This window comes from Gopherus flavomarginatus, chromosome 21, assembly GCF_025201925.1.
Source record: "Gopherus flavomarginatus isolate rGopFla2 chromosome 21, rGopFla2.mat.asm, whole genome shotgun sequence".
Classification (NCBI taxonomy): Eukaryota; Metazoa; Chordata; order Testudines; family Testudinidae; genus Gopherus; species Gopherus flavomarginatus.
The window spans coordinates 6,199,133-6,217,543 of NC_066637.1; the positions used below are offsets into that span (position 1 = coordinate 6,199,133).

Genomic DNA, 18,411 nt, shown 5'->3' on the forward strand with positions numbered 1-18,411 from the left:
AAGGTAGGTTTTCATAGAATCATAGAACTGTAGGGCTGGGACGGACTTCAAGAAGTCATCAACACCAGCCCTAGGGCAGAACCAAGTAAACCTAGACCATCCAACCCATTCTCAGAAACGTCCAATGATGGAGATTCCACAACCTTCCTTGGAAGCCTATTCCAGAGTTTAACTACCTATATAGATAGAAAGTTTTTCTGAATGTCTAACTTAAATCTCCCCTGCTGCAGATTAAGTCTATCATTTCTTGACCTACCCTCAGTGGATGTTGAGAACACTTGATGACCATCCTCTTCATAACAACCATTAACATATTTGAAGACTTATCAAGTCCCCCCTCAGTCTTCTTTTCTCAAGACCAAACATGTCCAGTGTTTGTAATCTTTCCTCATAAGTCTGGTTTTCTAAATCTTTTATCATTTGTTATTCTCTTCTTGAATCTTTTCAATTTCACCAAAACTGTCCTAAAGTGTAGTGCCCAGAACTGGATACAGTACTGCAGCTGAGGCCTCACCAACACTGAGTAGAGTGGGACAATCACCTCCCATCTCTTACACTTCTGTTAATACACCCCAGAATGATTACTTTTTTTGCAACAGCATCACATTGCTGAGTCTCTTTCAAGTTGTGATTCACTATTACCCCAGATCCTTTTCAGCAGTACTACCAACTAGTCAATTATTCCCCATTTTCTAGTGGGCATTTTTTCCCTTCCTAAGTGAAGTATTTTGCACTTGTCTTTACTGAATTTCATCTAATTAATTTCAGATCAATTCTCCAATTTGTCAAATTCAATTTGAATACTAATCCTGTCCTCCAAAATGCTTGCAGTCCCTCCCAGATTGGTGTCATCTGGAAAATTTTAAGTGTACACACCCACTCCATTATCCATGTCATTAATGAAAATATTGATCAGTACCAGTTCCAGAAGTGACCCATGTGGTGCACCACTAGATACATTCCTCAGTTTGACAGTGAATTCTTTGAGTAGTTTTGCTAGAGGCAAAGCTCATTATCCACTAAGTTACCAAGCAATTCTCTGTTCACCTTACTTTAGAAGATCACCAGCCAGAGGCATTTAAATTGCATTTACATATTTTTTTTTTACATGTACAACCCACTATGCAAAAGTACGATAGCTAATATAATCTGTGAAGACTGAGGCAGCCAAAACAGCAGGCTGACTGAATCTAAGAGGAAAGGGTTTACAACTTGGAAGCAGACATTTGAAATGAGATTTGTAATCCGATTGAGATACAAATTAAACTCAAGATTACAAGAGGAAAATGCTCATTAATACAGCACCTGAAATAGTAGAAATCCGTGCTCTTTTAAATCAAAGTAAACCTCAAAACAAAAACAACCCCAAACATACGAGACAGAAATAAACACTGTCATGATATTATATAGATATATCTATATCTATATCTATATCTATATCTATATCCCTTCTTATGGTCCACCAAAACAAAACGCATGAGTTACTTCTTCCTCTAATTAAAAGGATCCTTCTTTGTATTAGTAATGAAAATGTCCAAATAGTTGGGTGTAGAGTACATTATTCTCCATACACCTCTCCTGATTAAACTGTTTCATATTAGAGATTCTTATTTACTGAAGTGAAATTGAAGGCAGGGGAAACAAACCAGTGTAGCTGGTGCCAGCTTCTTCAGGATTAGGAATGGAAACAAAAGATGAAAAATTTTCAAATTAATCTTACTACATTCATTCAATTTTTGGTTGGTTATTTCATTTACAAAAGGTAACTGAAGCAGATATCTATGAAGTCATTAGGAGGTGAACTATCTCCAATTCAACAGGTTAATCATTAATATTTGGAGGATTTTCTAGTCAGGCTGTATTAGGAGGAGATCCCTACCAGATAGACATTTCAATTGTTTCATTTAACTAAAAAACAACAACATTATGTATTCTAGATTTTTTCTTCAACTGCAAACATACAATATTTTAACAAAACAAGCATATGAATTTTTGAATTAAAAATCAAGTTTGCTTCTGTTTTAACTATTTTAGTTAAAAACTATTTAATGAAATTTAAAAAAATATATTAAAATCGACTATGTCAGCCAGGTCAACATGAGAAACTTAAGATATTGGTTTCTGCAGCTAACTCAGTCGTCTTCGCCTTCATTTTTCTGTTTGTTCATAATCTGGAAAAGAAAAACAAGCTTTCCTGCTTTTTCATCAGGTCACAAACAATTTCTCAATTTGGAATGAATTGGTCCAAAGGAAGAAATTATTCTTTCTACACCAGCAGAAGCAGCTACTGCTGTTAAAAGCGAGATTATCACTTCCACAGTTTCTGAATCCAAGTGCTTAAGTGACTTCCACCAGTTCATTGGTGTGACGTTCTTTAAAATATCATCAGCAAACATATTTCTTGCGTGGTTCTTATTCCCAAACCGGGTCTCTTTTACAGCCTGCTGCCATTATAGGTTTTCCCTTCTAGTGACAGAACGTAGGGTTACCATATGTCCGTATTTTCCCAGACATGTCCGGCTTCTCAGTCCTTAAATTGCCATTCAGGAGGAATTTCTAAATATCTAAAAATGTCCGGGAAAATACAGAAGTATGGTAAACCTAGACATGAGGGGAAGGGGACCCCAAGTCCCCTTACAACTTACAACTCCCAGGTTCAGATCATCAGGCAGAGGGGGTTTTAGAGGCGAGTGGCAAAGGAGCCAGCAGCGGATGGGGGCGAGTGTCAGAAGAGGTTTACATTTGTCAGACAACTATTAGCCCATTGCAGATATGAAAGATGTCGTTCCAAGAAAGATCCAGGGAAAGCACCCTCATGTTTCTAGCAGCTATCCCAGGGTGGGCAAACTAGGCCCATGGGACCATCCTGCCCAGCCCCTGAGCTCCTGGCCCGGGAGGCTCACCCCCAGCTCCTCCCCCGCTGCTCCTTCTCACCCACAGGCTCAGCTCACTCGCTCCACTGCTGGCACAATGCTCTGGGCAGCAGGGCTGCGAGCTCTTGGGGCAGCAAAGCTGCAGAGTCGGGCCTGACCCAGTGCTCTGAGCTGTGTAGCAGTAGCGTGGCCCGGCTCCAACCAGGCAGTGCAGTATGGGGGCAGGGAGTGGGGGGGGGGGGGTGTATAGAGGGCAAGGGAGTTGGGGGAGGTGGTCAGGGGTGTGGATGGTGGTCAGGAGGAAACAGGGGGGTGAATAGGGGCAGGGGTTCCGGGGGAAGTCAGGAAGGATTGAATGGGGCAGCAGGGGGCAGTTAGGGGCAGGGGCTCCAGGGGCAGAGAGAGGATAGGGAGAAGGGATGGCTGGATGGGGAAGAGGTTCCCAGGCGGCAGTCAGGAATGAGAGGGGGAGTTGGATGGGACGGCAGGGGGCAGTTAGGGGCAGGGGTTCCAGGGGCAGTCATTGAACAGAGAGAAGGGGTGGTTGGATGGGGCAGGCGTCCCGGTGGGGTCTCTAGGGTGAATTCCCAATCCCCATCTCTCTAGCTATAAGGGGGTGTGTACCCTTTCATCTACTTTTTCAAGCACTGTACACTAGCACTTCTTTCCTAACTACTAGACAGATAGCTTACTTACCTTTCCCTCCCACACCAGGAGAGGTCACTTTTGGCTCTATCAACCTTGAAAACGTCTCTTTAAAATAGCACTCAAGTAGATGAAAGCATTCAGTTCACATAAAATGTGCACCTTGTCACACCATAGTTAAAGGGCATACTGACTCACACTAACATTACACATTAACAGTACTGTCTCTTTTAGTAAAGTGTTCCTTTAAAGGAAGCCAACATCAATCCATCTACTAGTCCTTGAATGGGATACATTAGACCAATACTACAATCAAGGCTGCATCCAATGACCTACAGAAGTAGTAAGGTGGCTGCCAGGTAGAATAATCAATAGAAAAAGGAAAATATGTATCACTGCTATAATTGTCCTATGTTCTGTGCAAAACATCAAAAATCATAAGTGGCAAAAACATTTAGTTTTTCCATAACACAGCTGTATTATCACCTTGAAAGCAAACAGACACTCATTCCAAAGATGAATCAGGACTAGAAGTAAAATTTTCAGCAGCATCTATGTGACTCAAATTGTATTTAAAGTCTAATGGGACTTATACACTTTTGAAAAATGTTACTTTGCATGCATAACAAAGAATATCGTAAAGAAAAATTCTTGCCTTTCATCAACCTTTGTCATTTTGCTATTAAAATGTGCACTTTATTTTAAAAGGTTTTTGTTTTTTTTACTTGCTATTGAATAAAAAAAGCTTTACAGTTCTGAAGTGCCTTTCACTTCTCGCTCTCAAAGAACTTTATAAACAAACGTGGTTGGGAATACAGTTCTACCCATTTTATATGAAGGTAAAGTGCGACAAGGAGGTTAAGTGACTTGCCAAAGATCATCAGAGAGAGGGTGACAGAGCTTGAATCCAGAAGAGAACAGTTACTTACTCTGCAGTCCGAGTGATTCATCAAAATGTGTTGTGTGCACAGATTCCAATCTTGGCGCATATGCAGCTTATGCACGAGATTGGGTTCTTTTTGCATAGCAGTATGTGTTATGGCCATGCCTCAACCCTCATGACCACCACTGACCAGGGCTGCTGGAACAATTTGTGTTGTGAGGGTACTGAGAGACATTGAACCAAACTGTAAGCCCTGTATAGGATGGAAACCACTTCAAGCCAGGGAGTGCGGCAGCACCTAAAGCACCCCTAGTTCCAGTACCCCTGCCACAGGCAAGGGCACAAGGGGCCAGGCAGCCTCAATCACTATTCAGTTCCTTTGCCAATAAGAATTGCAGGTGTTGGGATGCCGATAAATGGGGATGGATGCAAAATATGGAATCCGTGTGGACAACACACCTCAGAGAACCACAGTTACTGTGGGATAACTAACCGTTCTTTCTTCAAGTGATTGTTCACATCAGTTATACTCTTGGGGATGTCTACACTGCAATCAGACACCAGCGGCTGGCCTACATCAGCTGACTAGCGCTCAGGCTAAGAAGTTGCTTAATTGTGGTATACACATGCAGGCACGGGCTGCAGCAGCACTTTACAAGCCTATGCCCTTCCATCAGCTGTCCCACATCTTCCTTTAAGATATTCTACAACTAATTTAACGAAAATAGCATGGCTTCATCAGTGGCAACAAGAGAGAAAAGGGGAGTCAGAAAAATCCATCCATGCTGACTTAAGGAGTGCAGCAACAGTGCATTGGAGAGAAAAGAATTGGAGGAGACAGAAAAACAAATCAGTTTATCCTTCTAATTGGCTAGACAAAATGAGCTAGGTTATCTTCTATTCTGGAATTCAAACGATGGAGAATCAGTTAAACATTGGTAATATTTCAACTTTGTTAGCCAAAGGTATGATCTCAGTCAGTTTCCTTACAGAAAAGGACTCTACCCTAGCTTCTCTACTCTCTTCCAGGTAAAGGAAGTACCAAACAAAAGGAGTAGATTTTCCAAATGCCCAATAACATTTTTAAACAACATCTTCACTATACATCACAAAGGACTGGTTACTTTTTCAATACAGTAAAAGAACTGAGAATGCTTGTGGACAGACTGGCAATGTCAAGACTTGGTGTTCTCTGGAGTCTTTCAGGAGACTTCCCCAAAGGTCAATTTCTCTCTCGCCCTTAAACTAAAGGCCTGATCGGATTCCACTTTGCAACCGATTTCAACGGAACTCTGTACAGGTTCAGGAACCTGCCTGCATGGCTCTCAATGCAGGATCGAGACCTATGTAACTTTGTTGAGGAGGCCTAATCCCTGGAGAACTAATTTTATTTGCTTCTTAAGCACAATACCCAAATTAAAGTCTTTTCTGCTGCAAGGCTTTAGTCAGGGAATGAACATGGAAGTTGGCTCCAGCAGAGCCATGCTTCTGATCCCCTGCCATAACTCTTGAGCAGTAGCACTCAGGATGACTGACCAGCAAACTGGTGCTATCCACAAGTTTACTGTTCATCCCAGACTACTGCAAGACATAGGTGCACCCTAGAATCCTACAGTCTTACCTGACAATACCTACTGTGTTAACCTTTCCAAAAGGTGTGGGCAAAGGCCACTAGTTTTTACCCCTGCAACATGGTCCTCAGAAGGAAACACTCCCATCAGGATGGCCCAAGGTCACATACACAAAGAAAAGTTAAGAGCATTTTGACTAATGTTTTTAGATTTAAAAAAACAAGAGAAAGAAAATCAGAAAAAAATAGAATCTGGAGACTTGGGTGTGTAGTCCTGAAGCTCTGCAGCAAGGAACTCTGCCCTTCTCTACAAGCACTCTACAATCACTATCTAATTAAGCCATAGCCATTAGTAACTTCATGACTTCCTCTTGGAAAATGGGGGCCCTCACCATGTCAAGGCAGTTCATGGACCTCAACAATCAGAACAGATACACAATTCTAGTTCCCTTATGTTTGCATTTTCTCCACTTACAATAATATAAATAAATAAAAAGAAAATAGAGCATCCAGGTAAGGAACGCAATCACCCTGCCACATTCCTTCCCATCATACATTTCCCTAATCACTCTAGTTAAAAATAGTGCTTCAGATAATTACACTTTGAAAAAGTTCATTATTTAAAAGGATTAAAAAGTGAATTCAAGAACAGCACAACCTTGATTATCTGAGCCTCATTTATCCAAACCTTCCTGTTATGTGAAACAAGGTTATGTCCCATGATACCTATAAATTACAATAAAAAATGCCTGGATTATCTGAAAACTAAATAAAGCAAATGTCATCAAGTTCCCCCCGCCTAATATTTCATCATACTGTACAACATGGAAAACAAGTAAAGATTTACAAAAGAATCTCTCGCGTGTCTGTAATACCTTCATCATCAATCCACTTCAGGGTAATTGGTTGTTCCTGTTGCAAACTGCACATCTCCCTCACTTCATCAGAAAGTTCACCATAGTTCATTGATGCATCCAAATTTGTTATTAGGATGTCCCTGCAAAAGATGAATTCACAGATTTAAATCACGAAATATATTCCCTCATTCAAAAATATGGCATCTGTCACAAACTGCTTGCTTCAGTAGCTGCATCTGTGGAATTTATCCTGCTGAGCTGTACACACACAAGCAGCACTTACTCACTAAAGTAATCCCATTGAAATCAATGGGACTACTTGAACAAGCAAGTATTATTCCTGTCAGAAAGGGCTATGCTCTTCTGTGTCCCTGGGGAGATAGATTGCTTTTGCATCTCAACATTATTTTAATATTATATTTTACATTAATGATCCTGGCTGTTCAATATCTGCTTTATTGGATGTTAGTTCATTTAACATAAGTCTCAATGTTTAAATGGGCATTATAAAACGCATAGCTTTTTTAACTCCTAACCAGCCACAGTGATTTTTCTTTAGGTAGATGGAATGAAAGACTGAAACATGTCAGAGTTTATATAGGACTTCGCAGTAGCTCAGAAGTCCCTGCGTTATTAAAGAGGTTTTGATTATGTAAATATTCTGAAAAAAAGTTTTAATTCCACATTAAAAATATTCTGAAAATTTGAACATTTTTTTAAAATAAAAAATGCAAAAGATGACCCTGACCTCCTGCAACTTTACTTAAGACGAAAGAAACAAATGGGGGAAGGAGTGCGAGACTGGAATAAACTGACAAACCACTGTATATAACAGTTGACCAGTAGGACGGTGAGGTCTACAACAGATCAAGTTTAAAAATTTGACTTATCACATTTGACTTATCACATGTTTTTAACGAGAAGAGTGGCAAAGTTATTTCTGGTGTTAGGTGTGTGTGATAAAACTAATTTCAAAGTTACCGTATTGAATATAACATTTGCATCACACTTCAGCTAAGAACTATACTTTTAGCAGCATGGTTGATAATAACAAAATTCTAAAATCTGAAGTCAACATGGAACTATTGAAAGACGATAAAGACAGACAATTACAATGGGATGCTAAGTTTTAGCTTTTAGCAAGCTGGGTATGCTTTTGCGGGGGGGGGGGGGGGACGTATTATTTTCCATGAAGCTTAAGTTTTTAATTCCTTTCTACGAGGTTCAGTGTTTCTAGAATGACAAAACCCACACAAAGTAAACCACTTAGTATCCTAGAGAATTTATTTGTGAAACTACATCTTGTCACACTAAGCAGTTGGATGTAAAAACTAAAAAACATGCTTACACGATCTAGTCTGTATACAACTGAACATGTGAAGTAGATTTTTCACATTTTACGTTGTTAAAGTACCTCAAGAAAAAGCCACACAAAATAAACATGGCAAAAAAAGGAGATGTTCAAAGGATGTTCAGAGATTAAAAAAAAAAAAAAAGTTTAACATCCTCTAGTGGATAACTATACAACTGCACTTCTCAGTTAAGAATAGTACTTAGAGCCATATGTCACTTATTCATGTAATGTACTGAAGTCAACAAAGAGAACAGAAATGAGAATAAGCTATACATGATTTAATTAGTTTTGCTACTTCCACCGTCTATGACAAATCATTTTAGAAAACACAAGCTGTTTTACCTGCTTCATAGATTTGTGTAGGTCTGCCGGAAATTGAAACTTTACAATAATCAAGCTTAATTTTCATGGAAACTGTTTAGTCAAAGTGTCAAAAATGTGGAGACTATGTCAAGAAAAATATGCATGCATTATTAGGTCATATTACCTTTATAAACCAAACTTGTGATCTGATAAAAAGGTATCAAGTTAGTCTGACTAGATCTATTTTCCATAATCCCATGTTGATTTGCATTAAATATATCACTCTCCTTTAATTCTTTATTAACCAAGTCCCATATCAGCTACTCCATTATTTTGCCTGGGATTCATACTAGAAAAGGGACAACATATGAAGTGTTGAAATGCAGCAGGGAAATCATAGAACAAGTACAATCTTGAGTATACCTAGGAAGCTTGATTAGTGATGATGGTTCCATCAAGGTTGAGGTTTAAAGGAAATGTGCTTTAGCTACAAGTGCTGCACAGAGCCTGATGAAATTATGGATAAAAGCCATTATCTTCAGTACCATGGTGAAAATTTATCACACCACTGTACTAACAGTATTACTCTATAGTCTGAAAGCAGTTGCATTAAACGAAATAGGCGTCAGAAGGCTAGAGATGAGAGCTTTTCTGAAGATGGCAGTTGAAAAGTAGAATGATGTTTTCAAATAAATGAAGTTAGAAGGAAAATAAAATGTGACACCAAGGTAGGGGTGTGATGGGTTGGATCACAGAACCCCTCTTGGGAGCTGCCACCTGATGTCCCAAGACTACTTCTGCCCCTGCTTTCCCTGCCAGCTCGGGACCCCTGTCTTGCTGAGCCAGACACACCCGTCTGCTCCAACACAGACTCAGGGTCTGAATTATTTGCCCCAAAGCTGCAGACTTAACTGAAAGCAGCTTACAGAAGTGTTCTTGTCTCTAACACTCAGATGTCCAAACACCCAATGGGGTCTAAACCCAAATAAATCTGTTTTGTTCACCCTCTATAACACTGATAGAGAGATACGCACAGCTGTTTGCCCCTCCCCCCCCCCCCCGGTATTATACATACTCTGGGTTAATTAATAAGCAAAAAGCGATTTTATTAAATACAGAAAGCAGGATTTAAGTGATTCCAAGTAGTAACAGAACAAAGTGAACTACCAAGTAAAATAAAATAAACCATACCAGCCTATATCTAATCCAACTGAATACAGATCAAATCCTCACCAGTTCCAGAATGCTTCCTTTTACAGACTAATCTCCTTTTAGTCTGGGTCCAGCAATTACTCACACCCCTTGCAGTCACTGTCCTTTGTTCCGGTTTCTTTCAGGTATCTCTGGGAGTGGAGAGGCCCTTTCTTCAGCCAGCTGAAGACAAAATGGAGGAGTCTCCCATGGGCTTAAATAGACTCTCTCTTGTGGGTGGAGACCCCCTCCTCTCTCCTATGCAAAGTCCAGCTCCAAGATGGAGATCTGGAGTCACCTGGGCAAGTCATATGTCCATCCATGATTCTCAGTTTTTACAGGCAGAAGCCAATGCCCATACGATATCTTGACTGTCTCCAGGAAGAATTCTTATGTGGATTGGAGCATTCTAAGATGCATTGTTCCTTAAGTGCTTCCTGATCGGGCACTTAACTTTGCGAATTCCTTTCTCCAGGAACTGACCAAATGCTCTACTAAGGTTATTTAGAAATCAAGCCAGTACACGGACAATATTCATAACTTTGAGTACAAAAATAATACATGAATACAAATAGGATTAATAGATTCAGTAGATAATAACCTTTACATAAATATGCTACAGGGCATGTGTAAAACAGAAAATATTCCAGTTATGTCACATATTTTCATAAGCATATTTCCATAAAATCTTATGGGGGCACTATCACAAGGGGATTTGCTGCAACTGAAAGATTACACTGATGTGGAGACTGTAGAACAAATGAATGATAGCATGCCAAAGAAAATAATAAAAATACAACAAGATCAGTTAGACCCAGAAGCTGACTGCTGAATAGATGGCAAGACTTTGTACACAGGGACTTGACCAGACTGGGCTTACTGGAGAAACTACCCATGGACAGGAATGAATGGCAACACTCTACATTTTTCATGTCTGTAAAGATGCTTTGGGATGAGATTACAGTAGGAGATTAAGAATTTAATTATTACCCTTTGAAATTAACATTTTTAAAGGACTTAAGAAGTTACATTACAGATCTAGAAAAAAGCCAAACTTAACACTGTCCCATACTTCAGTATTAAGTAAACAAAACTTGCAGAATATCCATATGACCTTTTAGTCAGGATCTCTCTTATGTATGTAACAAACACTTTCTGTCCAAAAGTTACAACAAATTTCTAATATGACTTCCGTGGAGGGTCCTTCATACCTGTATCTTTAGGTACCTGACTATGAAATCAATAACACTATGAAATACAGATCAAGTTACAGGTTGTTTCTACTTAGCGTGTAACTAGCTCAGTGAAGACAACACAGTAGAGATGGATAGAATCACATAACTATTGGGTCATGTTGTTTTGTAGGTGAAAACTGATTCGACTATGTGTACCTGCGCTGAGACACCATCCACTTTGGGTATTCCTTCTATGTGCTTTCAGTTAGAACAGTGGTTCCCAAACTGGAGTTCGTGAAATGTCACAGGGGGTTCATGGGAAAAAAAATTCCCTAATGCAGACACAGCTGTCCCTAGGGACCCCGGGCAGCACAAGGTCAGCAGCACAGAGCCCCTGGACTTCCAAGAGCTAAGCAGATCAAAGCAAGCATATCTATCACACTGAGGAGATTAAAACTTCAAGACTCCATATAAGAAATGGAAAGGGAGGTGGATATTTTTTGCTGTTTTTAAAATTAAATGGGCAGCTAGTATTGTTTTTAAAATTATTACGAAGAACAAGTTTATGCTTTGTTGTAATATGCATTGTTTGCCTGGATTGCTCAAGACCTGAATGCTTGTGGAGGATGAACTGAGTTGGCTTCTTAAAAACCTTCATGTTGTTTCACATCTGATACTCCTTGATGAAACATAGGAGCCTTGTCTTATAAACAGGCTTAGTCAAAGTGATACAAGCTAAGAAAGTGAGATCTTGGGAGAGTGTTGCCGTTTTTATAATGTAATAAAAATACTGCAATGATAAATAATAATTAATACTAAATAGTGTGTAATAAGCATGACATAAAACCAAATTTTATATTTCCAAGATCACTGCTTTTATAATTTATACTCAGGTAAAGGAGAAAATCCCTGGAAATATTTATTTTTAGGAGGGGGTTCACAAGACTTGACATTTTAGTGAAAGAGGTTCACAGGTTGCTAAAGTTTGGGAACCACTGAGTTAGAAGACCAACCTCTGATGTTTAAATTCCCCTGAGTATGAAATTTACTCAATGTCCAACATCCATTTCAGGATCTGGCCCAGAATGCATATTACTACCACAGGATGCATACCCCGAACTCCCACTGAAGTCAATGTGAGTATTAGATGCAAAACCTATTGCAGGATCAAGCCTTAAATTATTAAAACTTTAGGTGGGAGGTGGACTGCCATTCTTTGTACTAATTAGAGAAGTACAGATGAAAAAACTTCCACTATTATTTTGACCAAGCAGCACCTATTTCTGATGCAATTGTGTACAGTATTTATCCAAATAACTAGTGTCAGTTACATATATTCTTTTGAGATCTACTACATTAAATCTGAATGCCAACAATTACATCAGCTGGCCAGAGCACACATGAATGAAGACTATTTGTTGATAAACTTTACTTAAGAATCCCACTAGATATGCACTTTTCCCCAGTCAAATTTAAGAAGCCAGACTCCATCAAGCAGCATAAGGGGCCAATGTTGGGCACATACTTGGATTAAGAGCATTTCTTGCATTCTTGGGATACGGCATTGCAAAGGTCAGAATCATGCAGGCTAGGGCAGAGCTAACCAGAGTAAGGTAGTTCATTTGTAGTCAGTAGGATTTAATGCAGATTACATCAAAGGATTATACATAATCTAGACAAGCAACAAAATGTTTTTTAAAATGAAATGAGAAATTACACAAATTTGCTCTACACTTCAGTTTCCGTATGCTGTCATTTCTGCTACATAAGGAACTCTGTTACACCCAAGAAATACAAATGCCATAGCTCCTGAAACTCCATGGAGAAACAATCACAACTTTCATGATTTTTGCAGCGTCCTTGTCCTTACGTAAACAGGCTATTTGTTTAATCAATTTCAAAATGGTATATTGTACTATCAATTGGTGCTTTAAGTTATTTAGCAGCTATCTTGACACTAATTCTCAAATAGCATGTTTTACTACATCTGCAGATATGGAAGCAGGAATCCAGAATAGATACTGAAACACTCATCATGCTATGCTTTAGCCGATAAACTGTTTTACATAAACCTGTTACTTAACACAGAACTTTGTGTCAACAAAGCAAAGACAAAATTCAGTAACCCTGGGACCTCCTACTTTGTAAGTGGGACAGATGCTTTGCTCTTCTCCAACTGAGAACAACATTAAACAATGATGGCTAGAATGCTTCAGAGGTTCTGAATGAATTATAAGGAAGAAAGAACCTTTTTTGTCTATAAATACAATCTGCATGACTCATGAAAATTACAGAATACTTGTTGCGGGAAGTACAAAAAATGTTCTCAATGCTTTTACTAATTCCTTTTATGATATTCATATTCCTTCCAGTGAATTCTAGTAATGAATCAAATGTTATCACAAATTTCAAATATTCAAAGGTCTGCTTCATTCTTGAACAAAGTCTATACACATACCTTGCAAACATTTGGAGAAATACACATTTTATATTCCGGAAACAGTTACTGGGTTTGAATGTTGTGCATATACATATTGGATAACATTTGTGGACTACACAGTTTCAGAGCAGCTTGCACATCTCAGACATGTAGTACTACTCTAGTGCTAATATAATTAAATTGAGAACATCCTTTAATCATAAACCCAGACTGACATTGTCTTATAAATTTAGGATAAAGATCTCTATTGAACTTAAACTAGGCACACTTAGCAGCACTTGTATGGTGCAAACCTTTCATCCAAAGATCTCACAGCAGTTTACAAGTACTCATTAAATCTCAAACAGCCTGTTAGGTAGTAAAACCTTGCTAATTAGCACTAATCACTGCTGATTAACAGTAACATTATAACAGCAATAATAATGCACCACAAAATATGCTGTGCTCATTTATTTTCACATGTATTCACCTACACGTCTATTATAATAAAAACAAATCTATTAAATATATAATAGCTATATAAATTTAATATAATATCCTGCAATATATTTTGAAAGGTAGTCTTAACAACATGAATCCTCACTATAAACAAGGCCTCATTAAATATTTGAGGACATATTTTTATGTGCAAATTATCATATCTGTAATGAAGTGTGAATTAGAAAGGTTCTGGAGGATTTCCATTTTACAGATGGGTAAATCGAGACACAGAGATTAAGTGACTGGCTCACGTTTAGAATGAGAATTAACAGTATAGCTAGTTTTACAATCAAGGAGCTGTCTTCCAGTCCCCCCACCCTAAACACAAGACTATGCCACATTTCACTGCAGGAGCAAAAACGTTCCATGGACCATATATCCATGGACCCAGTCATTGTGTTTTCAAGGCATTATTTGCCTATCCTACGAACACATCAGAACAGAGAATGAGGCTATGGCTACACTATAGCTTAATTTGACATAAATTATGCTGCTCAAGGGTGTGAATTAGCCACCCCAAGTGACATAATTTATGCTGATTTAAGTGCCAGTGTGGACAGCACTATGTCAGTGGGAGAACTTCTCCTGCCTAAACAGCTACTGCTACTCTCAGGGGCTGGAGTAATTAAGCTGACAGAAGACCCTCTCTCCCCTCAGCTTAGAGCCTCTACATTAGAGGGTTTACAGCAGTGCAGTACAGCCGTAGCCTTAGTAAAGTAATATATTATTACTCCCTTTCACAGTCTGTAAAGACTAAATTCTTCATCCTGGTTTTGTCCTCCTCTTTCCAACTGTTACTAAATAAAGTTTATTGGAAAACAAAACCAAACCAATACAACTACACTAAACATCAAATTACTGACAATGAATACACTGGGGATCAACATATTTTTAGCTTACAAGGAAAAAGACCAAAACTCAAGTCACTGTCAAATACTTTTAAGCTCAGTTATATTTAGTAAAAAGGGAGGCAGCAGGATTCAAAACTAGACAGAAGTGTTCTCGTGATTGTTTTAAATTCAATTTAAAAAGTAACATTTCCCTACAATGTTAGAAACCAGACAACAAAAGCAACCTGGGGGCGAAGTTGCCAGAAAATGAAAGTGAGTATAAACCAAAGTGAACATAATAGGTGTAGCTGTAACTCTTTGATGTTTACATTTCTCTCAACATGGACCAACAACGTAAATAGTGAAAGGTAAACTGGATTTGAAAAGTTCATTTTTAATAACTGAATTTTAAATATAGCAGGCAAATATTCTTACTGGATTTACTAATAATTTGTGGTGAAAACTCAAACACTTTTTTCCCACAACTGCCTAAATATTTCGCTGGACAGACAGACAATCCTTTTGAGTTTTCATTAAGGTGATGGTGGGGAAAATCAACAAGCCAAACAATGGCAGTTGCTGGCACAGTCTACAATTTTAACCACAGAAACGATACCTCTAATTATGTAAGTATAATAGTGACTATAAATTATTATTTGCATTACACTAGCACCCAAAAGCACTAACTAGTATCAGGACCCTTTTGTGATAGGTGTTGTAGAAACACAGACAATCCCTGCCCTAAAGAGCTCACAGCGTACACCCCCAAACTTTCAATGAGAACAACTATGCAGTTGGCCACCAGCTCGCAAGCACAGCCCCACTAACTTTAATGGAAATCTGCCAGTGCAGAGCTCGTTGCAGGACTAGAGCCTAAGAAAAACCAATTAAATATATTAGCTGTGCCTGGGTTTAACAGGCTACATTCTTTTATTAATCTTCAGACTGGATCAGCAAATACATCAATACTTCTGTTTCAAAACAGATTTGGTCAGAAACCAAAAACAAGCTAACCAAAAATAAGCCAAACACATCTCTCACTAGTTTATAAAGATTCAGGAATTTAAAAAAGATGAACATTTTAACACCCAAGTAAATTTACAAACATTGTTTGTACACAAAATGATTTGTTAGTATCCACTGGAACCATCAATTCTTTGGTTACTGCATTACTAAATGAGTTCATGGACTATTGTTCGCTGCCAACTAAAGTGACAAACCACATATAAAGCAACACTGAAAGGACTGTATGACTTACCCATTATAATGTGCTTTTACTCTGATGAAGTCTCTGTTGAGATTCATTTTCGATCCCATTCTGCTAGGCATGGTACTAAAACAGAAATCTAAATGACAACTATGTTCCTGGCATAAAGATTTGTATGGTTTGGAGGGTACAAGGAATCACTAATGTTATGCTAAATTCCAATGAAGTAGCAAGTGAAATTTACAAGTTCTTTTTTCCCCAATGATATCCAGTCCACCTGCACACACAAGCAAAAATAGAGCATTAATGAACACACACAGAAAAACTGGAACACATTAAAGTACAGATGTAGTGCTAGATCCTGCAATGACTAAAACAATACTAACTTTACCCACAATATAACAAAGAAATCAACGAGACTACCCTCTGCCACAAGACCCTGGTCCTGCAAAAAAATGTCAGCTTTTAAATTACTTTTGTAGTGCTCTTGCTTTATAAAATCTTTTAAGCACCTAACAAGCAGAGGGATAAGCATTAAAAATATAGTAAAGTCAAAAAAGAATAGGGCCAGTTAAACTTAATTTTACAAACTTATTCAGGTTAAGATAAGATGAGCTGTTAGAACATTAATCTGTCTCCACCATTGGCAAAACTAGGATCTGAATGCTTCAAGAACCACTTTTTCCCCCAAAGTTTCCTAATAAAACTTCTCATATTTCCACTTCTGGACAAAAATATTGCAAGAAAAGCTCTTTTTAAGAGACTGGAGAAAGGACAGGACACTTTATTTACAGAAAAGTTGTTTTCTCATCCTCTAGTCCCACGTTTTTCATGCCACACAGAAGTTTTTCACATTCCCATAGGGAAGAAACAGTGCTGTATCTCAGACCAATGTTAACTAGGTCTCTAAGGAACAGGTTCCAGCTGCATGCTGGCTTCCCTTTAGAGGGTAGGGAGACCTAGTTAGGAACCTGTTTAATAATCGGAAGACTCTCCCCCCACCCTTAAAGGATACATTGAAGCAGGGGTGTAACAGCTGGGGGAACACAACCTACAGGATGTGTCAGTCTTTTGATTATCGGGGTCATTCCTCCCCAGGTAGCTCTGGTTCAGAGAAAGTGTGGTGATCCCTTTACTGTCTGGGCCCTACTAGCTGCTTTGCAGATGTTCCTGTGCCTAGGGTCCGAGTCCCAGGTCGGGGCGTTGTGGTCTCTGTACTTAGGAGCCGGGCACAGTCTGCCTTCCCCCTGCGGGAGCTCCCCATGGCGGAGGGGCTCTCCCCCGCTGGGGGCCAGGCACACGGTAGCTGGGGGCATGCTCCCTGCAGGGGGTTCAGCGCTGGGTCACGGCCGGCTTGGGGGGAGCCTGGCCCCGCTCGCTGCCCGCAGGCTCCTTGCCCAAGCGGGAGTGGGAGGCAGAAACTGGGGTGCCCCCCCCCGCAGCCCGGCTCGAGATCTGGGGTCCCAGCCGACCGGAAGGAGCGACGCCTCCCCAGCACGGGGGCGGTGGGGGGAGGGCGATCTCCTACCTGCTGCGGCGCCAGCTGAAGTGGGTCCCCCCAGGAGTGCGGCTCGCACCCCCCGCAACCCGCCCCCGGGCTGGAAGTTACTCAAAGTCCCGGCAGGAAGTTGAGGTCGGACTCGGTTCTCCCCTCCCCGCGCCTGGGGTCCCCCCTGAGGCAGCGGCCTGGAGACCCAGGGCCCCCCTTTCCACCCCCGCCCGGCGGCTGCAACGGCCCTAGCGCCGCCGACACTACTCCGAACATGGCGGCCTAGGCCAGCAGGTTAGCGGCCACAACAGCCAATGGAGCACCTCCCACCCTACCTGCCGACCAATAGCAAGCGCCGCCCACCTGAAACCAATCCCCAGAGGGATACCGCCGAGGCCTGGCCAATCAGCGATCGGCATCCGTTACCTAGCGAGCTGAGGCGAGGCAGCCAGTCATAAAATGGGAGGGGGCGAGGAGAACACCTGTAGCCAGCGGGGAGAGGGCGGGGTGGCAGGGTTCCCACAGGTGAGCTGTAGCTGAGGGGGGCTTGGTGTGAGGATTCATGGGTTCTGGTTAGAGCTGGGGGGCGAGCGGGAGTGAGCCCTGAGCACAAGGACTCCTGGGTTCTGTTCCCATCCCTACCACCAACTGGCCTTAGGCATCGCTCTGTGCCTCGATTTACCCCTCTCTGACGTACCCCACCCGTGGAAGCTTAGTCCATTTGTGTTTCCGAAGGGTTTTGACATTCTCAGCTGGCCCACCCTCTGGGAGTAGTACGGCCGTATTCGTGTGGGGCATGGGATCCACCCCTCTGAATCAGCGTAGCATTAAAACAATGTTGTTTCTGTAGCATCCTCAATGAGAGAGGGTAAGTCATCCCAAGTATATGTCACTATTCAGTATAACTGTTTTCATTCTTAATTTTAGGCCTTTAACAAATCCTTTAAATCTGTCTTTTAAAAAGCAAACATATTATTTATTATTGTTATGTAATCAGTCTCAAGGCTCTCTTAGAACAGTAGAGATCTCCACATCCCTCACTAGAAGTAAAAGGCATCTGTTGCAAGTCAATTAATAAAGTCATTTACAAAGAGAAATCTCAAAGTGGGGGCAG

At 40.3% G+C, this 18,411-nt stretch overlaps 1 protein-coding gene across 7 annotated transcripts in view; it reads right to left on the reverse strand.

Annotated features, from left to right (window-relative positions):
• PRKCZ (protein kinase C zeta) overlaps window positions 1-17,526 on the reverse strand; it is a 143,792-nt gene extending 126,266 nt beyond the window's left edge. Inside the window, exons 1-3 of one of the 7 annotated variants that reach the window (XM_050931633.1) lie at window positions 17,418-17,526; window positions 15,860-15,934; window positions 6,847-6,968 (exon numbers count right to left, since the gene is read on the reverse strand). In XM_050931633.1, coding sequence (XP_050787590.1) covers window positions 6,847-6,968; window positions 15,860-15,930 — 193 coding nt within the window. In that variant the 5' untranslated portion in view covers window positions 15,931-15,934; window positions 17,418-17,526. The other 6 variants (XM_050931632.1, XM_050931636.1, XM_050931631.1 and 3 more) reach the window with 6 other exon arrangements.
• Window positions 17,527-18,411: the final 885 nt, after the last annotated feature.